Raw genomic sequence first — 27073 nt, forward strand, 5'->3', positions numbered from 1 at the left:
TCTTCCATATGAATTTTATTGTTATTTTTTCTAGGTCATTAAAATAGTTTTTTGAGAGTCTGATTGGTATAGTGCTAAATAAATAGAGTACTTTAGGTAGTATTGTCATCTTTATTATATTTGCATGCCCTATCCAAGAGCATTTGATATTTTTCCAGTTGATTAGATCAGACTTAATTTGTGTGGAAAATGTTTTGTAGTTTTGCTCTAATGGTTTCTGATTTTCCCTTGGCAGATAGATTCCTAAATATTTTATACTATCAGTAGTTATGAATAATTTTTTACAACATTATCCCTTGTACTAACTTCTGTTCTGATTTTTCCCTTCCTTCCCTCCACTCCTTCCCCTAGATAGTAAGCAGTCTTATTCATGTTAGATATGTTATAGTATATACTAGATACAATATATGTGTGCAGAAATGAACAGTTCTCTTGTTGCACAGGGAGAATTGGATTCAGAAGGTAAAAATAACCTGGGAAGAAAAGCAAAAACGCACAGTTAATACGTATTTTCCATTTCACTGTGTGTAACTGATTCTGTCTATTATTGATCAATTGGAACTGAATTCTCTTTGTCGCAGATATCCACCTTCATCAGAATACATCCTCATATAGTATTGTTGTTGAAGTATATGATGATCTCCTGGTTCTGCTCATTTCACTCAGCATCAGTTCATGTAAGTCTCTCCAAGCCTCTCTGTATTCATCCTGCTGGTCATTTCTTTTTATTTTTTTTTTATTATTTTTCCAAATTATCCCCTCCCTCCTTCCATTCCCTCCCCCCGATGGCAGGTAATCCCATACATTTTACATGTGTTACAATATAACCTAGATACAATATATGTGTGTAAATACCATTTTCTTGTTGCACATTAATTATTAGCTTCCGAAGGTATAAGTAACCTGGGTAGATAGACAGTAGTGCTAACAATTTACATTTGCTTCCCAGTGTTCCTTCTCTGGGTATAGTTATTTCTGTCCATCATTGATCAACTGGAAGTGAGTTGGTTTTTCTTTATGTTGAAGATTTCCACTTCCATCAGAATACATCCTCATACAGTATTGTTGTTGAAGTGTATAGTGATCTTCTGGTTCTGCTCATTTCACTCAGCATCAGTTGATGCAAGTCTCTCCAAGCTTCTCTGTATTCCTCCTGCTGGTCATTTCTTACAGAGCAATATTATTCCACAACCTTCATATACCACAATTTACCCAACCATTCTCCAATTGATGTACATCCATTCAACTTCCAGTTTCTAGCTACAACAAAAAGAGCTGCCACAAACATTTTGGCACATACAGGTCCCTTTCCACTCTTTAGTATTTCTTTGGGATATAATCCCAATAACAGCAATGCTGGGTCAAAGGGTATGCACAGTTTGACAACTTTTTGGGCATATTTCCAAATTGCTCTCCAGAATGGCTGGATTCCTTCACAACTCCACCAACAATGTATCAGTGTCCCAGTTTTCCCACATCCCCTCCAACATTCATCATTATTTGTTCCTGTCATTTTAGCCAATCTGACAGGTGTGTAGTGGTATCTCAGAGTTGTCTTAATTTGCATTTCTCTGATCAGTAGTGATTTGGAACACTCTTTCATATGAGTGGAAATAGTTTCAATTTCATCATCTGAGAATTGTCTGTTCATATCCCGTGACCATTTATCAATTGGAGAATGGTTTGGTTTCCTGTAAATCAGGGTCAGTTCTCTATATATTTTGGAAATGAGAGCTTTGTCAGAACCTTTACTTTTAAAAATATTTTCCCAATTTGTTACTTCCCTTCTAATCTTGTTTGCATTAGTATTGTTTGTACAGAAACTTTTAGTTTGATGTAATCAAAATCTTCTATTTTGTGATCAATAATGATCTCTAATTCTCCTCTGGTCATAAATTCCTTCCTCCTCCACAGGTCTGAGACGTAGACTATACTCTGCTCCTCTAATCTATTTATGATCTCATTCTTTATGCCTAAATCATGGACCCATTTTGATCTTATCTTGGTATATGGTGTTGTGTGGGTCCATATCTAATTTCTGCCATACTAATTTCCAGTTTTCCCAACAGTTTCTTCCGAATAATGAATTTTTGTCCCTAATGTTGGTATCTTTAGGTGTTTCAAAGATTAGATTGCTATAGATGTACCCTTTTTTGTCCTTTGTATCTAATCCAAATGGTTTTGGTGACTGCTGCTATATAATATAGCTTTAGATCAGGTACACTTAGATCACCTTCCTCTGACTTTTTTTTTCATTAGTTCGACCTTTTAGTCTTTCATATAAATTTTGTTGTTATTTTTTCTAGGTCATTAAAATAGTTTCTTGGGAGTCTGATTGGCATAGCACTAAATAAATAGATTAGTTTGGGGAGTATTGTCATCTTTATTATATTCGCTCGGCCTATCCAAGAGCACTGACTGTCTTTCCAATTATTTAAATATGACTTTATTTTTGTAGCAAGTGTTTTGTAATTTTTCTCATATAATTCCTGACTATTCTTTGGTAGATGGATTCCCAAATACGTTATACTCTCAACATTTGTTTGGAATGGAATTTCTCTTTGTATCTCTTGCTGTTGTATTTTGTTGGTGATATATAAGAATGCTGAGGATTTATGTGGATTTATTTTGTATCCTGCCACTTTGCTAAAATTCTGAATTATTTCTAATAGCTTTTGAGCAGAGTCTTTGGGGTTCTCTAAGTATGCCATCATGTCATCTGCAAAGAGTGATAGTTTGATTTCCTCATTTCCTACTCTAATTCCTTGAATCTCTTTCTCGGCTCTTATTGCCGAGGCTAGCATTTCTAGTACTATATTGAATAGTAATGGTGATAGTGGGCAACCTTGTTTCACTCCTGATCTTACTGGGAAAGGTTGCAGTTTATTTCTATTGCATATTATGCTTACTGACGGTCTTAAATATATGCTCCTGATTATTCTAAGGAATAATCCATTTATTCTTATACTCTCAAGAGTTTTTAGTAGGAATGGATGTTGGATTTTGTCAAATGCTTTTTCTGCATCTATTGAGATGATCATATGGTTTTTATTAATTTGATTATTAATATGGTCAATTATACTAATAGTTTTCCTAATATTAAACCAGCCCTGCATTCCTGGTATGAATCCTACTTGATCATAGTGTATTATCCTGGGGATGATTTTCTGAAGTCTTTTTGCTAATATCTTATTTAAGATTTTAGCATCAATATTCATTAAGGAAATTGGTCTATAATTTTCTTTCTCAGTTTTCGATCGACCTGGTTTAGGTATAAGTACCATGTCTGTATCATAAAAGGAGTTTGTTAGGACTCCTTCATCCCCTATTTTTTCAAATAGTTTATATAGCATTGGGGCTAATTGTTCTTTAAATGTTTGGTAGAATTCACATGTAAATCCATCTGGTCCTGGGGAGTTTTTCCTGGGGAGTTGATTAATAGCTTGTTCTATTTCTTTTTCTGAAATGGGACTATTTAAGCAATTTATTTCCTCCTCTGTTAATCTAGGAAGTTTATATTTTTGGAGGAAGTCATCCATTTCACTTAAGTTATCAAATTTATTGGCATAAAGTTGGGCCAAGTAACTCCTTATTATTTCTCTAATTTCCTCTTCATTGGTGGAAAGATCCCCCTTTTCATTTGTAAGACTAACAATTTGATTTTCCTCTTTCCTTTTTCTGATCAGATGTGCCAAAGTTTTATCTATTTTATTGGCTTTTTCATAAAACCAACTCTTGGTTTTATTTGTTAATTCAATAGTTTTTTTACTTTCAATATTATTGATTTCTCCTTTTAATTGTTGTATTTCAAATTTAATTTTTGGTTGGGGATTTTTTTAATTTGGTCTTTTTCTAGCCTTTTAAGTTGTAAGTCCAATTCATTAATCTTCTCTTTCTCTATTTTCTTCAAATAAACTTCTAAAGATATAAAATTTCCCCTTATTACTGCTTTAGCTGCATCCCACAGATTTTGGTATGATGTCTCATCATTGTCATTATCTTGGGTGAAATTATTAATTGTTTCTATAATTTGCTCTTTCATCCAGTCATTCTTTAAGATGAGATTATTCAGTTTCCAATTACTTTTTGGTCTATTTACCCCTAACTTTTTACTGAATGTAGCTTTTATTACATTGTGGTCTGAGAAGAAGGCATTTATTATTTCTGCCTTCCTACATTTAATTTTGAGATCTTTATGTCCTAATATATGGTCAATTTTTGTATAGGATCCATGAACTGCTGAGAGAAAGTATATTCCTTTCTATTGCCATTCAGTTTTCTCCAAAGGTCTATCATACCTAGTTTTTCTAATGTTCTATTACTTTTTTAATTTCTTTCTTGTTTGTTTTGTGGTTTGATTTGTCTAAATCTGAGAGTGCAAGGTTGAGATCTCCCACTATTATATTTTTACTGTCTATTTCTTCTTGCAACTCTCTTAACTTTTCCTTTAGAAAGTTAGATGCTATACCACTTGGTGCATATATGTTTAGTATCGATATGGCTTCATTTTTTATGCTACCTTTCAGCAGGATATAGTTTCCTTCCTTATCTCTTTTAATTAGATCAACTTCTGCTTTTGCTTGATCTGAGATAAGGATAGCTACCCCTGCTTTTTTGGCTTTACCTGAAGCATAATAGATTCTGCTAGAACCTTTTACCTTTACTCTATATGTATCTCCCTGCTTTAAGTGTGTTTCCTGTAAACAACATATTGTAGGGTTCTGATTTTTGATCAAGTCTGCTATCCATCTCCATTTGATGGGAGAGTTCATCCCATTCACATTTACTGTTAAAATTACTAATTCTGTATTTCCTGCCATCATATTATCCCCAGATTATGCTTTTTCCCTTGACCCCCCTGAACCCCTTCCCCAATATTTAATTTATAGACCCCTCTTGTGATGCACAGCCCTTTTTTTTAGTATCCCTCCCCCCTCCCTCCACATCCCTTCCCTTATTCTCCTTTTCCTTTTCCCTTTTCCTCTCCCCCTTTTTAATGAGGTGAGAGAGAATTCTCTGAAAAACAAATATGACAATTATTTACTCTTTGAGCCTCTTCTGATGAGAGTAAGATTTACACAGTGATTCTCCCCCTCTCTAAATTCCCTCAGATATGGTGTATTTTCTATGCCTCTTCTTGGGGTGTAGTTTCCCTCTTTTTATCACATCCTCCCCTTTTTCTGATACTACCCCCTTCCCTTTACTACACCCCCTCCTTTTTTTTCTTTTATATCAGTAAAATCAAATTATCCATGCATACTTTCTATATACCCACAACAGAGTTACAATTCTCAAGGGTTCTGTGTACCTTTTTCTGTTTCTCTTCAGTCTTGTGGATGTAGATCAAATTTTTTGTTTAAGTCTGGTTTTTTTCTTAGGAACATATGGAATTCCTCTATTTCATTGAATGACCATCTTCTTCCATGGAAAAAGATGCTAAACTTAGCTGGGTAGTTTATTCTTGGTTGCAATCCTTGATCTTTTGCCTTTCAGAATATCAGGTTCCAGGCCCTTCTATCTTTTAATGTGGAGGCAGCCAGATCTTGGGTGACCCTTATTGTGGCACCTTGGTATTTAAATTGTTTTTTTCTAGCTGCTTGCAGGATTTTCTCCTTTGTGTGGTAATTCTGCAGCTTAGCCACAATATTCCGTGGTGTTCTTTTTTTAGGGTCTATTTCAGAAGGAGTTCGATGAATTCTTTCAACATCTACTTTCCCCTCTGTTTCTATTATCTCTGGACAGTTCTCTTTGATAATTTCCTGTAAAATAGAATCTAGGGTCTTTTTTTTTGGTCATAGTTTTCTGGAAGTCCAATGATCCGCAGATTATCTCTCCTAGATCAATTTTCCAGGTCTATAGATTTTCCCAGTAAGTATTTGACATTGTTCTCCAACTTCTCATTTTTTTTTTTTTGTTTTGTTTTGTTTAACTGATTCTTGGGTTCTCTGTGAATCATTCATTTCTATTTGTTCCATCCTGACTTTTAAGGAGTTATTTTCTTCTTTCACAGTTTTTAGTTCTTTTTGTAAATACCCAATTTTGTTTTTAAATGAATTATTTTGCTCTATTGAATTTGTTTCCATTTCCCTAATTTTTTTTGAGACTTATTTTCTTTTTCCAATCCAGAAATCCTATTTTCTTGGGACTTTTTTATCTTCTCCAATTCAGAAATCCTATTTTCCTGTGATTTTTTTTTTACCTTTTCTAATTCATTAATTTTGTTTCCCTGCATCTCCTGTGAATTCTTTATTTTTTCCAACTCCAATTTCAGAACGTTCTTATTCTCTATCATAGCTTCCCTTTCCTTTCCCCATTTTTCTTCAAACTCTCTTAACTTTTTAATAGTCTTTTCATGTAGAGTTATGTGATGGGGGGCAGGAATCGTTCCCCTTTAGGTTGTTATCTGCTGACTCTCTGCTGTTAACTTCCTCGGGGTTGGATAACCGCTCTTTCTCTGTGTAGAAGGAATCTATGTTTTTTTGGGGCTTCTTGCTCATACTTAAAAAATCTTTTGGGGTCTGTCCCTGGGGTCGGAAATTATTTATTTATTTCTTTACCAGCTTCCTCCCAGACCGGATGGATGCAGCGGCCCCTGCACCTGAGCTAAGAGAGAGCTCTGGGAGAGAGTTCCCCACCCCCTCCCTGGAAGTGCCTCAGAGGTGACCAGCACTGCTGTGCCCCACGGGCGCTGTGTTTTAGCGGCTTCCCTGAGGTTGAGACTTAACAGTAAAGGCGACTCAAAGCCTAGCCTATGCGTCCTGGTGGGGTGTGGATGTCTGCAGCAGGTGACGTGAAAAGCCCCTGCGCTCAAACTGGGAAGTGTCTGCCAGAAACCGCAGTCCCTAGTTCAAAGGTTCCGCTTCTCTGGGACTTCCGTTCCAGAGCCTCCAGCCAGCTGAGCCAGGCAGTATGAGTTACCGCCCCACCCACTCTTCAATCTCTTAATTACCCTGAGGCGAAAGCCTGGATTGCCTATGTCGGCCACACCCTCGGTGCCGAGATCTGCTGAGTCACCCCTGGGATCCGGGAAGATCCAATCTAGTTTTAAATTTTAAAGTGGCTTATATTTCTCCTCTGAACTGCTGTTTTATAAGCAGAGAAGAATTAACAGCCTATGCCAGATTCTTTTATGTCAGTGGATTCTCTGATCCCAGAGCCCTCCCCAGCGCGACCAGTGCACGACCACTACCCCACCATCTGCGCTGGCCTCTCTTCTTCCTCCCCTGGGAGCTGACCTTTCCTGCTGAAACTCCAGATTCTCTTCAGCTGGTAAGTCGTGCTTCCAGTCCTTGTGGATTCTATCAGTCCAACGCTATTTCTGAGGCTGATTAAATCTAGTTGGTTGTGAGGGAAGAAAGGAGCTTACACAGTGGTGTGTATCTTCTCTGCCATCTTGGCTCCGCCCCCTCGGTCATTTCTTACAAAACAATAATATTCCATAGCATTCATATACCACAATTTACCCAACCATTCTCCAATTGATGGGCATCCATTCATTTTCCAGTTTCTAGCCACTACAAAAAGGGCTGCCACAAACATTTTGGCACATATAGGTCCCTTTCTCTTCTTTAGTATTTCTTTGGGATATAAGCCCAGTAGTAGCACTGCTGAATCAAAGAGTATGCACAGAATGATAACTTTTTGGGCATAATTCCAGATTGTTCTCCAGAATGGTTGGATTCTTTCATAACTCCACTAACAATGTATCAGTGTCCCAGTTTTCCCACATCCCTCCAACAGTCATCATTATATTTTCCTGTCATCTTAGCCAATCTGATAGGTATGCAGTGGTACCTCAGAGTTGTCTTAATTTGCATTTCTCTGATCAATAGTGATTTGGAACACTCTTTCATATAAGTGGAAATAATTTCAATTTCATCCTCTGAAAATTGTCTGTTCATATCCTTTGACCATTTATCAATTGGAGAATGGCTTGATTTCTTATAAATTAGAGTCAGTTTTCTATATATTTTGGAAATGAGGCCTTTATTGGAACCTTTAACTGTAAAAATGTTTCCCCAGTTTGTTACTTCCTTTCTAATGTTGTTTGCATTAGTTTTGTTTGTACAAAAGCTTTTTAATTTAAGATCTTATTCTATCATAGGATATGACTGTCTTATGCTCCCTTGTTTATTTTCTAGTGGCTAGATTATGTGTAATATGTAGCTACTATTGACCTTATCCTTCAAACAAATTGTTAAGTACTCATGCTTTTCTGAGGTTCTTCTGGCTTTGTAATTCTATAACCCATTCTGTTCTCCCAAGTAGATTGAGCAAAGGAAAAGGCACAGAATCCTAGCTAAGGCCCAGAGCAAAGGTACTATCTTCCACTGCCTAACCTGCATTCCTTTATCTATCTATCTATCTATCTATCTATCTATCTATCTATCTATCTATCAGAATTATCTTTGTCAGCTCTCGACACTTTTACTACTATAACAAATAGTCAGTAAAAAGGCTCACAGATTTAGAATTGCAAGGGACTTCAGAAACCATCTACTCCAACCTTCTCATTTAACATGAGAGGAAATGAAGTCCAAATCAATTAAATAATTTTCCCAAAATCAATAAGTAATAACTATAAAGGGTATTTGAACCTAGAACCTCTGCCTCCAAAGTCAGTGATCTTTTCATTGATCTATTAACTCAAACCATGCTAATTTCATCACTATTAATTATTAAAAGATCATTTCATACTGAGGAGGGAAAAGGGACATGTACGTGCCAAAATGTTTGTGGCAGCTCTTTTTGTAGTGTCCAGAAACTGGAAGATGAATGCATGTCCATCAATTGGAGAATGGTTGGGCAAATTATGGTATATGAAGGTTATGGAATATTATTGCTCTGTAAGAAATGACCAGCAGGAAGAATACAGAGAGGCTTGGAGAGACTTACATCAACTGATGCTGTGTGAAATGAAATGAAGATCTCTGTACACTTCAATGTTGTATGAAGATGTATTCTGATGGAAGTTGATATCTTCAACATAAAGAAGATCCAACTCACTTCCAGTTGATCAATGATGGACAGAGACAACTACACCCAGAGAAGGAACACTGGGAAGTGAATGCAAACTGTCAGAACTACTGTTTATCTACCCAGGTTATTTATACCTTTGGAATCTAATATTCAATGTACAACAAGAAAATGGTATTTACACACATGTATTGTATCTAGGTTATATTGTAACACATGTAAAATGTATGGGATTGCCTGTCATCAAGGGGAGGGGGTGGAGCGAGGGAGGGGATAATTTGGAAAAATGAATACAAGTGATAATGGTATTAAAAAATTACTCATGCATATATGATGTCAAAAAAAATTTATAAATAAATAAAATTTAAACAAAAAAATTACCAGGCAAAAACATAAACTGAGGAATCAGATGTTACATACAACTTTTAGAATTCAAGTGGAACCAAATAATATTTATAGATAACAAAAAAGATCATTTCAATTACATATAGGTTATGCTAAATATTAAAATAAGAACAGTTATGTTCATTTGAATTAGAAAGAAAAGTCAATATAACTTTTATTTCTTGCAACACACTTCTTCTTTTAATATTTCATAGTTTTACTAAGTAAATTTACTAAATAAATTAATTTTATCATGTAAGATTATATCCAAAGCATGATCATTTACTAATGCATAAAGTTCAAAGGAATTGATTAAGCTGCATCCCAAGGACAAACAGCATGGGTTTCAGTGTGAGAGAATCTGTGCTCATATCTTGTTCTTGACATTCTCTGTGACTACATCAAATCACTTACACTCTCTGAGTCCCATTTCTCTTATCTGTAAAATGAAAGGACTTGGCATTGGGACAATAGTTTATGGACTATAGCCCATGTTTATATTTTATCAGACTTAATAGTCTCCAAGATTCCTCACAGCTCTGTGACACTATGACCATTGGGTATATGATTGACAGGATATACATTACAACTTTAAAAAATTATTCAAAGCTCTTGGGGTTGCTACATTGGATCCAATAGTTATGAATATTATTAATTGTCTAGTTTAATTCTGAAACCCTGAAGAGAAGTCTTGGATTTAAACTAAGATGTAATCATTCCAATTCTCAAACCATGCTAATTTCATCACTACTAATTATTGGATTGCTTTGGATTGCTTCTACAATATTTTGGACAGTATTGTCAATTTGGATTGCATCTGTAAAGTTGTCATTATAATCATTGTTCTCATTATCCATGAAGTGAGGAAAACAAATAGCATGTTCAAGATGAAAGCATCAAGAGCAATACAAGCCAATTGCTTTCCTGTATCAATCCTTAATGACTGGCTTTTTTGTTTTTAATCTAAAGTGAATGGAGTGTTTTGCCTTAGGTTATACCTATTGATCAGCCATGTACTACAGGCCTTAAATAAGCCTCTTCTTCCAGGTAGCTGGGATTTCAATGGCCTCTGATTAATGACATTCTTTTCCCTTATGTATCAGCCTAATGACCATTCTTAACAAAATAAACACTCATAGATAAAACAAATATTCTGGAAATTAGCAAAAAAATGCAAGTAATGTCCTCAAAACCAATAGCTTAATTACATAACATCACCAATTTCAAGCTTGAAAGGGCCTAGGGATTCTTATAGAAGTCTCATTTTACACATGAAAAAATAGAGGATAAAAGAGATTGTCTACAGTCTTACTTTAAGTTTGTAAACTGGGGGTGGAACCAAGATGGAGGAGAGAGCACATGCTTCTGAACTCCCCTACTACCTTCAAACTATTTACAAAATTCAGCCTCTGAATTAGTGCTGGACTGTCAGAACCCATAAACATTGGGAGTACAATGCATTATCAAAAGAAGATAATCTTGACGATCACTAGAAAAGGTCTGTTTTGATCATGAGGGTGGGCATGGGAGAAGGCCAGGCCAGGCACAAGCACGGGCAGGCAGGTAGGCAGAGCACAAAGGACAGCACATGCTGAGCAGAACAAGGGCAAGGTGAGGTCTCTGAGGGCAGTAAATCTGTGGGGTGGATTCTAGCCCAGTGTCGGCTACTCTACTCTGGTTACAAGCCAGTAGAACAGCAGAGAAGTTATAAAATTTCTAACATAAACACAGAGGGTAAAGAGTGTGCCTCAAAGCGCCTGAGTTTCAAGGGAACTGGCCACATCCACCAAACACCAGGAGTGACTCAACATAATCCAAGTGCAGGCTCTCCCGTTTTGCTGCAACTCCACTACCACTTCCTGTTGCAAACTGTTGTCGAACCTTGGAAAGCCCCATTGCCCCCAAAACAGACACCAATGTTTTTTGTTTTGTTTTGTTTTTGTTTTTTAATGAGTAAAAAGGCAAAGTGGGCTCTAACTAACAAAGTGGGCTCTTCTATGTGAAAGAGAGCAGATTTCAAACCCTGAGGAGACTAAAAGCAGATTATCTGCAAATGAAACCCCAAAGGGGGATGTGACTGGTCCACAAGACACAATGCTCTCATAGAATAAATTTAAAAGAATCTTAAAAGACAGTTAGAATAAGAATGGGGAAAAGAAATGAAAACCTTGCAAGAGGGTCTGGATAATGCATAGAACTCATTAAAAGATAGAATGGAAAAAGAAAACAATTCCCTGAAAAACTGTAAATCTAGCAGCATCCATATTAAAGGATCAAAGGGTTTGGAATCTGATGTTCCAAAAGGCAAAATAACTTGGAATGCAGCCAAGAATAAATTACCCAGCTAAACTGAGCATTTTCTTCCAGGGAAGAAGATGGACATTCACTGAAACAAATGAATTACATTTATTTCTAATGGAAAAAAACAGAGCTAAATAAAAAAATTTGACCTCCAAATATAGGACTCAAGAGAAGCATAAAAAGATAAAAAGAACTCTTGAGAACTGTATTTGTGTTATGGAAATACATAAAGAGTACATGTATAATGTGATTTTACTATTATAATATAAAAAAAAAGATCTAGAGGTAAAAAGGAGATTTTATCGGAAAAAGGAAAAAAAGGGAAACCATATCTCATGAAGAGGCAAAGGAAATCTATCATATCTGAGGGAAAGAAGAGAGAGGGACAAACATTGCATGAACTTTACTGTCATCAGATTTGGTTCAAAGAGAAAATATTAGACATATTTGTTTTACAGAGGAACTTCTCCCATCTCATTGAAAAGTGGGAGGGAAAAAGTGAAAAGGGAAGGAATAGGCTAAACAGAAGGGAATACAGAAATAGTAGGGGAAAGGTTTAAGAAAGGGGAAGAGACTCTAAGGGGGAGAGAGGGATCCTAAAGAGGGAGGACTGTGTGAGGCATATTTTGCCCCTAAGTTTAATACTGGGGAGGGGGATAAGGGGAAAAAGAAAGAGAAAAGCATAATCTGAGGATCTTAAGATGGCAGGAAATACAGAATTAGTAGTTTTAACTACAAATATGAATGTGATGAACTCTCCCATAAAGCAGAGGCATATGGCAGACTGGAATAAAATAAGTTGTTTACAGGAAACACAGTGGAATCAGGTAGATACATACAAAGTAAAGGTAAAAGGCTGCTGTGGAATCTACTATGCTTCAGGTGAAGTAAAAAAAAAAAAAGCATCCTGATTTCAGATCAAGCAAAAGCAAAAATTGATCTAATTAAAAAAGATAAGAAAGGAAACTATTTCACTAAAGGGTAACATAGCTAATAAAGCACTATCACTACTAAACATGTATGCACCAAGTGGTACACAGCATCTAACTTTCTAAAGGAGAAGTTAAGAGAGTTGCAAGAAGAAATAGACAACAAAACTATAATCGTTGGAGATCTCAACCCTGCACTCTCAGAACTAGATAAATCAAATCCCCCCAAAATTGAGAAAGAAGTTAAAGAGGTAAATACATTAGAAAAGTTAGGCATGATAGGTCTTTGGAGAAAACTGAATGGAGACAGAAAGGAGTACACTTCCTCCTCAGCAGTTCATATAACCTATACAAAAATTGACCATCTATTAGGACACTAAAGTTCTCAAATTCAAATACAGAAAGACAAATAGTAAATGCATCCTTTTCAGATCACGATGTAATAAAAACTACATTCACTTCATGCCAAGATGGTGGAGAGGACACATCTATTTAAATCCATCTTTGCTCTCAAAATACTTTATTTCATGACAAGGCCTCAGAATTAGTGCTTGAATGAAAAAAACCAAAAACCCATAAATAATTACCAACAGAAGATATCCTCAAAATTTGCCAGAAAAGGCCTGTTTTTACTTTTGGGTAGGGACCGTAAGATGGGACTCAGACTGAAGGCAGGAAGTGGCAGCTCAGCAGATAGTGAGAGTAAATAAGGTAGCTCACACTGAGCATACCTGAGGGGGGTGGGGTATGATCTTAGCCTTTTCTTCAGGGAGATCTTTACCACAGTGTGGCTACTTTGCCCTGGCAGCAAGCCAATAATAGATTAGCAAAGAAGCTGTAAACACAGGAGGTAAAGACTGTAACCCTAAAAAGCTATGATCTCTTGGGACCTGGCCACACTCACGTGGAGTGACTCAGCATGCTCTCACAGTCTCAGAGAGCAGACACAGCACAGTCATTGTTGTCCTGCTAGTGCCTCACTGCTGCCCCTGCATTCTGTAGAGGAAAAAATTAAAATGGACTTTAACTATTGATAGCTTCTATATGGATAGAAAACAGACTTAAACCCTGAGAAGACTAAAAACAGACTATCTCTAGATGAATCCCCAAAAGGGGATATGATCTGGTCCTCAACACACAAAACTCTCATAGAAGACGTTGAAAAGGCTCTCACAAGAGAGCTAGAAAAACATGGGAAAAGGAAAGGGAAGCTTGCCAAGAGAGTATGGATAATTCATCCCACTCATTTAAAGATAGAGTGGATAAAGAAATCAAATCCTTAAAAAAAACAGAATTAGTGAACTAGAAAAAGAAAATAGCTCTCCAAAAAATAAAATTGGTGAAATGGGAAAAAATTCCATAGAACAAAAGAACTCACTTAAAAACTCAATTGAACAATTAGAAAAAGATATTAAAAAAGTGAGTGAAGAAAATAATTCATTACAAATCAGAATTGAACAGATGAAAATGAATGACTTGAGGAGACACCAAGAATAAGTCAAGCAAAACCAAACAAATGAAACAATGGGAAAAATGTCAAATATCTTCTTGAGAAAAGGACAGACTTGTAAAATAGATCTAGGAGAGATAATCTGAGAATTATTGGACTTCCTGAAAAAATATGATGAAAAAAAGAGCCTGGACCCTATTTTCCAGGAAATTATCAAAGAGAACTGCCTATAGAAAAAGACATGCTATAGAAAAAGAGGGTAAAATAGACATTGAAAGAATTCATTGATCACCTACAGAAAGTGACTCTAAAATCAAAAATCCAAGAAATATAGTGGCTAAATTCCAGAACTATCAGATGGAGGAAAAAAATACTAAAAGCTGCTAGAAAAAAAATCAATTCAAATATAGAGGAGCTGCAATAAGGATTACCTAGGATCTAGCAGCATCCACATTAAAAAAAATCAAGGGGCCTGGAATCTGATATTCCAAAAGGCTAAGGAACTTGCTATGCAGCAAAGAATAATTTACCCAGCCAAAATGAGCATTTTTCCCCAAGGAAGAAGATGGAAATTCAATGAAATAAGTGAATTTCATCTTTTTCTAATGAAAAAAACAGAACTAAACAAAAAGTGTGATCTCCAAATATAGAACTCAAGAGAAATCTAAAAAGATAAAAAGAAATCTTGGGAACTATATTTCTGCTATAAAGATATATAAAAAACACCTGTATAATTTATTCTAGAAACTAGAGGTAGAAAGGAAATTGTACCAGAAAAAGGGTAAAGTGAGGGTACTACATTTCCCAAAGAGGCAAAGGAAACCTATTATATCTCAGAGAAAGAATGGAGGGGGTGAACATAATGTGTTTCTTACTCTAATCAGAATTGGCTTAAAGAGAAAAAATATTAGACATATTTGATTTGTGATGAAACTTCTCCCACCTCATTGAAAAGTAAGAAGGGAAAAATGAAAAAAGAAAGAGTAAGCTAAGAGGAAGGGAATATAGAAATTGTGAGAAAAAATGGTAAAATAGGGGTAAGAACTCTGAAGTGAGGGGAGGGATACTAAAAAGGGAAGGCTGTGGGAGGTAAGTGGCAAGGAAAGGAGAAAAGCATAAGCAAGGGTAACAAGATAACAAGTAATAGAGAATTGGAAAATTTAACCAAAAATGTGAATGGGATAAACTCTCCCATAAAGAGGAAGTGGTTAGCAGACCGGATTAAAATTCAGAATCCTACAATATGTTGTTTACAGGAAACAAACTTGAAGCAGGGCGATGCATATGGAGTAAAATAAAAGATTGGAGCAGAATCTACTATGCTGCAGGTGAAGTCAAAAAAGCAGGGTAGCCATCCTGATCTCATATCAAGCAAAAGCAAAAATTTATCTAATTAAAAGAGATAAAGAAGGGCACTATGTCTTGCTAAAGGGTAGCATAGCTAATGAAGCAATATCAATATTAAACTTATATGTACCAAGTGGTATAAAATCTAAATTCTTAAAAGAGAAATTAAGAGAGCTGCAAGAAGAAATAGACAGCAAAACTATAATAGTGGGAGATCTCAACCTTGCATTCTCAGAATTAGAAAAATCAAACCACAAAATAAATAAGAAAGAAGTCAAAGAAGTAAATAGAATGCTAGAAAAGTTAGATATTATAGATGTTCAGAGAAAACTAAATGGAGACAGAAAGGAATAGACTTTCTTCTCAGCAATTCATGGAATCTATATGAAAATTGACCATATATTAGAACATAAAAACCTCAAATTCAAATGCAGTAAGGCAGAAATAGTAAATGCATCCTTTTTTAGATCACAATGCAATTAAAATTACATTCATTAAAAAGCCAGGAGAAAACAGACAAAAAATAATTGGAAACTAAATAATCCCATACTAAAGAATGATTGGGTAAAACAGCAAATCATAGACATAATTAATAACAAGAAAATGACAATAATGAGATGTCATAGCAAAATGTGTGGGATGTAGCCAAAGTGGTAATAAAGGAAAATTTTATATCTCTAGAGGCCTACTTGCATAAAATAGATAAAGAGAAGGTCAATGAATTGGGCTTGCAACTAAACATGCTCAAAAAGGGACAAATTAAAAACCCCCAGTCAAACCCTAAACTTGAAATTCTAAAAGTTAAAGGAGAGATTAATAAAATTGAAAGTAAAAAATCTATTAAATTAATTAATAAAACTAAGAGTTGGTTCTATTTTTTAAAAAATAGATAAACCCTTAGCAAATGTGATTTAAAAAAGGAAAGAGGAATGTCAAATTTTCAGCCTTAAAAATGAAAAGGGAGAACTCGTCACTAATAAAGAGGAAATTAGGGCAATAATTAGAAGTTACTTTGCCCAGCTTTATACCAATAAATTCAATAAGTTAAATGAAATGTAAGAATACCTTCCAAAATATAGCTTGCACAGATTAACAGAGGAAGAAGTAAATTGATAAAATAGTCCCACCTTAGAAAAAAGAATTAGAACAAGTTATTAATCAAATCCCTAAAAAAAAATTCCTAAGACCAGATGGATATAACTGTGAGTTCTACCAAATATTTAAGGAACAATTAATTCCAATGCTATATAAACTATTTGAAAAAATAGGGAATGAAGAAAGCCTACCAAATTCCTTTTATGACACAGATATTATACTGATACCTAAACCAGATATGTTGAAAACATAGAAAAAAAATTATAGACCAATCTTCCTAATGAATATTGATACTAAAATCTTTAAAAAATTTAGCAAAAAGATTACAGAAAACCATCCCCAGGATAATACACTATGACCAAGTAGGATATATACCAGAAATGCAGAGCTGGTTCAATATTAGGGAAACCATTAGCATAATTGATTATATCAATAACCAAATTAACAAAAACCATATGATCATCTCAATAGATGTAGAAAAAGCATTTGATAAAATCCAACATTCATTCCTAATAAAAAGTATAGGAGTATATAAAAAGTATAAGAGTATAGGAATAAGTAGACTTTTCCTTAAAATAGAAAGGAGCATCTATTTAAAATCAGCAATAAACATCATATGTAATGGGGATAAACTGGAATCTTTCCCAGTAAGATCAGGAGTGAAACAAGGTTGCCCACTATCACCATTACTATTCAATATTGTATTAGAAACACTAGCCTTGGCAATAAGAGTTGAGAAAGAGATTAAAGAAATTAGAGTAGGTAATGAGAAAACCAAATTATCACTCTTTGCAGATGATATGATGGTATACTTAGAGAACCCTAGAGATTCTACTAAAAAGCTATTAGAAATAATTCACAACTTTATCAAAGTTGCAGGATACAAAATAAATCTATATAAATCCTTAGCATTTTTATACATCATCAACAAAATCCAACAGCAAGAGATTCAAAAAGAAATTTCATTCAAAATAACTGTCAATAGCATAAAATATTTGATAATCTAACTACCAAAAGAAAGTCAGGAATTATATGAGCAAAATTACAAAATACTTTCTACACAAGTAAAGTCAGAATTAAATCATTGGAAAAATATTAATTGCTCTTAGATAGGTTGAGAGAATATAATAAAGATGACAATACTCCCCAAACTAATCTATTTATTTAGTGCTATACCAATCAGACTCCCAAGAAACAATTTTAATGACCTAAAAAAAATACAATAAAATTCATATGGAAGAACAAAAGGTTGAGAATTTCAAGGGAATTAATGGAAAAAAAATCAAATTAAGGTGGCGTAGCTGTATCTGATCTAAAACTATAGTATAAAGCAGCAGTCACCAAAACCATTTGGTATTGAATAACAAATAGTTTAGTTGATCAGTGGAATAGTTAAATTCACAGGACAAAATAGTCAATAACTATAGCAATCTAGTGTTTGACAAACCCAATGATGCCAACTTTTGGATAAGAATTCATTATTGGACAAAAACTGCTCGGAAAACTGGAAATTAGTATGACAGAAATTTGGCATGGACCCACACTTAACACCATACACCAAGATAAGATCAAAAATGTGTCAATGATTTAGGCATAAAAAACAAGATTATAAATTAGAGGAACATGGGATAGTTTACCTCTCAGACTTGTGAAGGAGGAAGGAATTTGTGACCAAAAAGAACTAGAGATCATTATTGATCGCAAAATAGAAAATTTTAATATATCAAATTAAAAAGCTTTTGTATAAACAAAACTAATGCAAACAAGATTAGAAGGGAAGCAACAAACTGGTAAAACATTTTTACAGTTCTGATGAAGGCCTCATTTTCAAAATATATATAGAATTGACTCTAATTTATAAGAAATCAAGCCATTCTCCAATTGATAGTCAAAGGATATGAACAGACAATTTTCAAAGGATGAAACTGAAACTATTTACACTCATATGGAAGAGTGCTACAAATCACTATTGATCAGAGAAATCAAAATTAAGACACCTCTGAGATACCACTACACACTTCTCACATTGGCTAGATGACAGGAAAAGATAATGACAAATGTTGGAGGGGATGTGGGAAAACTGGGACTCTGATACATTGTTGGTGGAATTGCAAATGGATACAACCATTGTGGAGAGCAATTTGGAACTTTGCTCAAAAAGTTATCAAATTGTGCATTCCGTTTGATGTAGCAATGTTACTGTTGGGCTTATAACCCAAAGACATCTTAAAGAAGGGAAAGGGACTCTTATGTGCCAAAATATTTGTGGCAGACCTTTTTGTAGTGGCTAGAAACTGGGAAATGAATGGATGCCCATCAGTTGGAGAATGGTTGGGTAAATTGTGGTATATGAATGTTATAGAATATTATTGTTCAATAAGAAATGACCAGCAGGATGAATACAAAGAAGCTTGGAAAGATTTACATGAACTGATGCTGAGTGAAATGAGCAGGACCAGGAGATCATTGTACACTTCAGCAACAATACTATATGATGATCAATTCTGATGGTTTTCTTCAACAATGAGATGATCCAAATCATTTCAGTTGCTCAGTAATGAAGAGAATCAGCTCCACCCAGAGAGAGACCTATGTGAAATATGAGAGTGGACCATAACATAGTATTTTCACTCTTTCTATTATTGTTTGCTTGCATTTTTGTTTTCCTTCTCAGGATTTTTTTAACCTTCTTTCTAGAGGTGATCTTTCTTGAGAAGCAAGATAAGTCTATAAATATTTATACATATATTGTATTTAGCATATACTTTAACATATTTAACATGTATTGGTCTACTTGCCATCTAGTAGAGGGGATGAGGGAAAGGAGAAGAAAAGTTGGAACAGAAGGTTTTGCAAGGATCAGTATTGAGAAACTACCCATGCATATGTTTTATAAATAAAAATCTATAATAAAAATTAATTTAAAAAATAAAATCTTCAAAGATTAAAATTTTACTTAGATTACTGAAAAATTCTGTTATATAGCTTGTACAACATATATGTTGAATAAACAGATACATATATATGTATGTATGTATGTATGTATATGTAAAAAAAAAAAAAAACAATCAAAGGCAAACCTTTGTAACAATTAGACCAGTCCAAAGGTGAAAAGAAGTATTTTCAAAGGTAGTATAGCGTCTTCCATCCTGGAATTCTCCAAGTAAAAGCTGGATAAACATTTATATCCTTTATTGGGGGGATCCTTATTCAGGTATCAGTAGAACAAAATGATCTTTGAGATTACTTCTCATACTAGAAGCTGTGATTCTATGATTCTATAGGATGTAGACTAGATGGTGGTAAAGCTATAAAGATTTAGAATTAATTGATTGTCTTGACATAATGTTGATCAATGAATTGCTGTTAGCCTGGAAGAGTTTCAGATGGAGAAAACTTTATTCTTACTCTTGTTCTCTTCAACATTTTTATCAAAGACTCAGATAAAAATATTGATTTTTAAGCTCCTCAGAGTTAGAAATGACATGAAGTTGGCTAATAGAGTCAAGATCTAAGAGACTGGGACAGGATGAAATAATGAGTAAAATCTAATAAGATGAAATTTATTCATTCTAAATATAAAGCCCTTCACTTGGGATCAAAAAATCAGTGATGCAATTACAACACAGGGAAGTCATAACTAAAGTTAATACTTCATTTTTTAAAAGAATCACGTTTTTTTCAAATTATACCTTTAACACTACAGTTATTATAATGTTTCTCTTTGTCCTTTCCCCCCTTTCATGTTTCATCCTAAGGCAATAATCGCGAATAGAGATTAAGTAACTTGCCCAGGATGATACAGCTAGGGAATGTCTGAATCCAGATTTAAACTCAGGTTGCCCTGACTCCAAGAACAGTGCTCTACTGTACATGACAAAGCATCTATGGATCCTAAGCTAGATTTCAACATTGATCTGCCTTTCTTTGAAAATTATGTGCCCCTGCAGGTTACTGTCTCCTGGGGGCTTGAAGCTTTTACAGATTTATCAAAAAATAGATACTTGCATGCCATAAAGAACAGGATCTTCCAGAACTAAAATATGCACATTTATGAAAGCCTTATTAAAAATGCTTAATCATAAAAAGGATATAAACCTTAGATCTTCTCATGCCAATAACCTAAATTAACTGTATATTCATATTTCCAGAATCAGGTCATATTCACAGGGACTTTATTTTTCACATAAAACAGAAATAAAAGTCAGACAAAGAAAACCTGTTTTAGAGTTTCACACAATACACCAGAGAGTTTTTATACTTTCTAGGCATTATAGTTTCTATGCATATAAAGGAAATAGCTTTTACCATATTGCTGAAAGAATAAAACTATGCTTTCTGAGATGAGCAATAGGTAATTGATTGAGGGTTGACTATTTTCCATTCTTATTTAACTCTCAGGGATTCATTTAATTCCTTTCTGGAAAAAGTAGATTTGTTTCCTAATATAAACATTAAAAATGTCAACTTATTATAGGTTAAAGTATGAACTCAAGTCAAAGAATGTTATCTCCTAGTGAGTCTCACTTCCTAACCTGTGTCCAGGAGTAACTTGGTTGTTATTCTTCTTTGTTCCTTATCTATCCTTGCTGAGAACATTAATGCTGCTTTCAAGTTTCAAGTTATCCAAAACCCCCTTCTCTTTCCCTAACCAAAGTTTTTGTTTTGAACTTCTACTTTTAATCTCTATTAGAATTTACCTCTTCCTTTCTTGAAGTATCCTGATTTCTTTTCAGGTAATAAATCCAAATTGTGATTAGTGAGAATAATGAATTCTATTGAATTCATTATTATTATTATTATTATTATTATTATTATTATTATTATTATTATTCATATCAGCACTACTGTTTCTATTGGATTTAATTCTAGTACTTTCTTCTCTTGTCTCCTATCTATCTTTTCTATATCCTGCTTGTACATATTTATTTGCTTGTTGTCTCTCTGTTAGATTGGGGTCTCTTGGAGATTTGAATCTATCATTCATTTCTTTTCATATCCCCAGTGTTTAGCAAAGTGGCTGATACATTGTAGGCTTTTAATAAATGTTTATTGGTTGGCTATTGAGTGACCAACTTATTAGCAACAATTAATATATTTTAAATAGCTGGAACTTCAAACAAAAGAAATTAAAATAAAGGCATTCATCATTAACATTATTAAGAACCTACCTAGAGAGGAGGATTCTGGGAAGATGTCAAAGTAGGTCAGAAAATTTCAAGCTCTCCAGATTTCTCCCATAAATAAAACAAATTTGTACCTCAGAGAAATTAGAGACTAATGGAAAACAAAGAAGACTATGTACAGAACAGGAATCCTTCTGGATCAGCCCCAAAAAATGGAAGAAAAAAGCCAGGCCATGGAATAACCAGTGTGATATTCAAACAACTCCAAACTAGCTCCACAGAAATGGGAAGCAGGGAACTTTGAGCCTAGATGAGTTTGACTGTAATCTCAGTCCAAGTCACAGGAACTTTCACCTCTCAGACAATATGAAGAATCAGCTGTGAAGACTAAGGGAACTTGAACTGATTTCCTAATCATCCCAGCTGTGCTGCAGAAACTTAGCCCTGGGAAAGAAGGGACCCGCATACTAGTTGAATGCAGAAGCACTGGGGCAGGGATGCTCATGGCTGTAAGTACTTTCAGGAGGGTGAAGCTTTTGATTTTGGGCTCCAGATTGGAGGGGAGAGGTGAAGTGAAATTAGAGGCACCATCTTCCCATCCCATGATTAGCAATAAAAGTGCTTCCACTAATACTTCTCATGAAAAAAAAATTAACTGGAAAAGAAAGAATTCAATCATAGACACTTACTATGGGAATAAGGAAGACTGGGATTCATCTTCAGAGAATACTGAAGTAATATATATATATATATATATATATAACAAACTTCTCTTACTCCAAAGAATATCTGAACAAATATTTGGCAGGTGTAGCACAAGAACCCAAGGTGGTATGATATTCACAGGCTGGGGAATCTACCAGGAGGGTCTTAGCCAAAATACAGCAGCATTGACTATTCTCTTCTGGTTGTAAGCCAGTGGATCAGCTGATTAGTTGTGAGACATCCAATGCAAATATAAAAGACAAATAATGAACCTATGAACCCCAGAATAATGCAGAGCTTGGCCATGACTACCCAGAACTTGAAGGAAGTCTGCAGCATCAGCCAAAGCAATGTAAAGCCACTGTCACCTGTAGAGGAAGTTTAGGATAATCTCCCCTTTGTCCTAGAGGAAGTTTTCAACCTTTTGAAAAATGAGCAAAAAAGTCAAAATAACTCCTTCCATAGATAGCTTTTATGGAGAAAGATAACAGGATCCCAAAGGCAAATCATCTCCAGATTAAGCCCTTAAGTCTGATATGAGTTGGTCCTCATATTATAAAGCTCTCTTGGAAGAATTCAAAAAGGATCTTAAAAGAGAGTTAGAAGAAAAATGGGAAAAAAAGAAATGAGCAAGAGAGTTTGGAAAAGGAACAACAGAAATTTTTTGAAGAAAACTCTTTAAAAATAGATTTACTTAAATGGAAAAAGCATATAACACCTTAAAACATAGATTTCAAAAAGAAATTTATTCATTGAAAAGCAGAATTTATGAATTGGAAAAAACCAATGAACAATATACCTCATTTAAAAGTTTAGTTGACCAAATGCAAAAGGAGATAAAAACCATGATGAAAAAAAAGAAGCCTAGGCAGCATCTTTCAGGAAATCATCAAGGAAAACTGCTCTGATGTTCTAGAATCAGAGAGTAAAATAGCAATTAAAAGAATTCATTAATTGCCTCCTGAAAGAGACCCGAAAATGAAAAATTCAAGGAATATTGTAGCTAAACTTCAGAATTATCAGATCATGGATAAAATACTGTAAGTAGCCAGAAAAAAAAATTCAAATATTAAGGAACCACAATCAGGATTACCCAGAACTAAGCAGCTTTCACTTTAAAGGATCAAAGGGCCTGGAATCAGATATTCTGAAAGGCAAAGAAACTTAAATTTCAGGCAAGAATCACTTATACAGAAAATTTAAGCATTATTTTTCAGGGGAAAATATGGGCATTCAATGAAACAGATGAATATCATTTATCTGATGAAAAGACCAAAGCTGAACAGAAATTTTGATCTTCAAATACCTAACTCAAGAAAAGAATTGAAAAGATAAAAAGGAAAGAAAAAATGACTTTCTTTTGAAACTTATAAAGAGATTACAGAAAGTTATCCCCAGAATAATACACCATGACCAAGGAGGATTTGTACCAGGAATGCAGGGCTGGTTTAATATTAGAAAAACTATTAGCATAATTGACTAGTAATCAAATTGAATAGTAATCAAACTAACAAAAATCATATGATATCTCAATAGATGGAGAAAAAGCATTAGACAAAATCCTATTTAGACACATTGCTATTAAAAACACTACAGAGTTTAGGAAAAAATAATAATAAAAAAATCATCTGGTCAAGAATTCCAAGGGAATTAACGAAAAAAAATGCAAATTAAGGTGGCCTAGTTATACCAGACATAAAGCCATATTATAAAGCAGCAGTCATCAAAAGCATTAGTACTGACTAAGAAATAGAGTTCTTGCTCAGTGGAATAGGTTAGGTTCACAGGACAAAATAATCAAAGACTGTAGTTATCTAATGTTTGACAAATCCAAGAACCCAGTTTTTGGGATAAGAACTCGATATTTGACAAAACCTGCTGGAAAAAAAATTGGAAATTATTATGGCAGAAATTTTGTACTGACCCACATCTAACACCTTATACCAAGATAAGGTCAAAATGGGTTTATGATTTAAACATAAAGTGATATCATAAGCAAATTAGAAAAACAAAGTTTACCTCTCAGATCTGTGGAGAAGGAGTTTGTGACCAGAAAAGAACTGGAATACATTATGGAATACAATATGGATAATTTTAATTATATTGACTTCTGTACAAAGTCAATGCAGACAATATTAGAAGGTAATAATAAAGTGGGCATTTTTTTTACATTCAAGGCAAAACTGTTCGTGGCAGCCCTTTTTTATAGAGGCAAGAAACTAGAAACTGAGTAGATACCCATCAGTTGAAGAATAGCTGAATAAGTCATGGTATATGAATGTTATGGAATATTATTTTTCTATAAGAAATGATCAGCAGGATGATTTCAGAGAGACCTGGAGAGACTTACATGAATTAATTCTAAGTGAAGTAAGAGAACCAGGACATCATTGTATATGGCAACAGCAAGATTATATAATTATCCATTCTGCTGGATGTGGCTCTCAGCAATAATGAATCAGGCCAGTTTCCAATGGTCTTGTGATGAAGATAGCAATCTGCACCCAGAGAAAGGGTGGTGGGAACTGAGTATGGATTACAGAATAGTATTTTCAATCTTTTTGTTGTTTGCTTTATATTTTTTCCTTTTTCTTCTGATTTTTTTGTGTGAAAATATGTATAGAAAATTGCACATATTTAACATGTTGGATTATTTGCTGTCTACAGGAGGGAGTGTGGGGAAGGGAGGAAAAAATTTGGAACACAAGCTTTTGCAAAGATGAAGGTTGAAAATTATCCATGCATATGTTTTGAAAATAAAAAGTCTCTAATTAAAAAGAAAAGAAAAGAATGATTGGGATATAATTGAGAATAATCTGACTCAACAAACAAAACTGCCTAGAAAAACATAAAAATAGTAATATATTATATAAATGAGGTGCAGAAGAATAGATCGATTAGAGGAGGGAGAATTTGTACTATTGAGACTCATATCAGGAATGGGTTTAAAAAGGCAACTTTATCTATCTATCTATCTATCTATCTACCATAAAGGATATATCATTTTTCAAAATCTATAAAGAAATAAAGAGGGAAGAAACAGGATAAAGTTGGATTAAAAGAATGTATAGAATTATAGTAGTGGGATAAGGTGTGTAGATTAATGAGAAATGAATAAACAGAGGGGGGAAGGTGGCAAAGGATAAGGTGGAGTACAGAAGAGTATTTAGATTAATAGGAGAGGGACAATGTGTGTAGTTTAGTGGGAACAGGATGAAGAGGGAGGAAAAGGATGAGGGGAGAAGATAAGGATGGGATCCATGGGTGGGGGGAAATTAAATAATAGCAAGAAAAGTTAAGGAGCAGAATTTAAATAGAAAAGTTAGCATGAATAGGAAATAAGAAATATACACAAACTCTATAATAAAGATCAGAAGTAGAATTTATTAGAAAAAAGTAGGACTGGTAAACAGTAATCTTAGACAAAGTCATCTGTGCTTAACTGTAAGCTGTCTGGAGGAGATGGGTGAAGTGGGTGGGGGAGGGAAGAGGGGAAGGAGAATAAAGCAAAAAGTTCACATCAGAGAATAAAAGAATAACCTACAAGGAAACAAAGAAAAGATGGACACTCATTAATATAATCTCTTCTGTTATTATATATGCTTTCTTGAAATGGAAATTTATTGTTATATATTTTGAATACTCCCTGATATTCTGCTGGGTACACAATGGTTTATATTTTTTTTCTTTTGGCTAATTTTGTTTTTTATTGTTTTGTATTTACTTCATTTTTTTAAAGTAAAAAAAAAAATGAAGAACTTAGCTGTAGGAGGTAAGTGGTTGATGAGTCACCAGATAATACATCTACACAACAATAAAGTTTTTCTGAAGTATAAGTTTTATAAGTTCAAGTACTATGGAAAGCTATGGAGGAAAATGTTTATACTAAAAGTGTTCCTCAACATCATACCTCATAGTGTTAATAGAATAAGACGCCTAAGACATCTAACCTAGTAAAATGAGTGGTAGGTCATTTAATTAATGGCAGCTAAAATAGCCTGGTGATTTTCCCTATGTTTTCCTTTATGATTGTCCCTGAGGAAATCTTGTGTGGCACGCTATATATCAAACTCTTTGAGGTTTTGGATACTGAATGACTATTTGTCATACATGGTACTAGGTATTGGGAATAGAAATAAACTCATGATGGATCCAGCCATTCTGGAGAGCAATTTGGAACTATGCTCAAAAAGTTATCATACTTAATACATTCTCTGAAATAGAAGAAACCCCTCAGATCCATTTGCCAAACTCACTATGATTTCAAGTTATAATCAATTAGCTGATGAAAGAATAAATTCATTTATTAGAGAAGACCCAGGCTCATAAACAATAATTATCAGTGTCATAGGAAGAATATGAAGAGGAGAGCAATAAATAAGAATATTTTAAAATTTCTCTGTCAGGAGTCCCTTTTGTGTCATGAGTCCCTTTGGTACTTGGTAAAACCCATGGATCCCTTCTCAGAATAATGTTTTGTTGCTTTCATTCATAATTGAAATTAATATTAAATTTCAATTAGGGGTTAGAAAGAAAAGCATAGATGTGATGTGTTGAAAAGATAAGATTTAGCAATTAATTGGTTATATGATATAGAAAAATATAAGGAGTCAAGGAAAATGCTAAGATTTTGAATCTAGATGCCTTAAGGAATAATGGAACCCTCAACAAAATGAAGTTCAAAAGATAAATGGATTTAGAGTGATAGACAATTCAGCTTTGTTCAGCTTGATTTAAGATATGCATAGACATGTCAAGTT

The 27073-nt window shown here is 34.3% G+C and overlaps 1 protein-coding gene across 1 annotated transcript in view; it reads left to right on the plus strand.

Annotated features, from left to right (window-relative positions):
* The first annotated feature begins 13243 nt into the window (after positions 1 to 13243).
* The window catches only part of LOC141552878 (uncharacterized protein C3orf38 homolog), a 61170-nt gene continuing 47340 nt past the window's right edge, over positions 13244 to 27073 (plus strand). The window contains 1 exon segment of the mRNA XM_074284807.1: positions 13244 to 13292. Within this exon segment, the coding sequence (XP_074140908.1) occupies positions 13244 to 13292 (49 nt within the window).

Source organism: Sminthopsis crassicaudata, chromosome 2, assembly GCF_048593235.1.
Source record: "Sminthopsis crassicaudata isolate SCR6 chromosome 2, ASM4859323v1, whole genome shotgun sequence".
Classification (NCBI taxonomy): domain Eukaryota; kingdom Metazoa; phylum Chordata; class Mammalia; order Dasyuromorphia; family Dasyuridae; genus Sminthopsis; species Sminthopsis crassicaudata.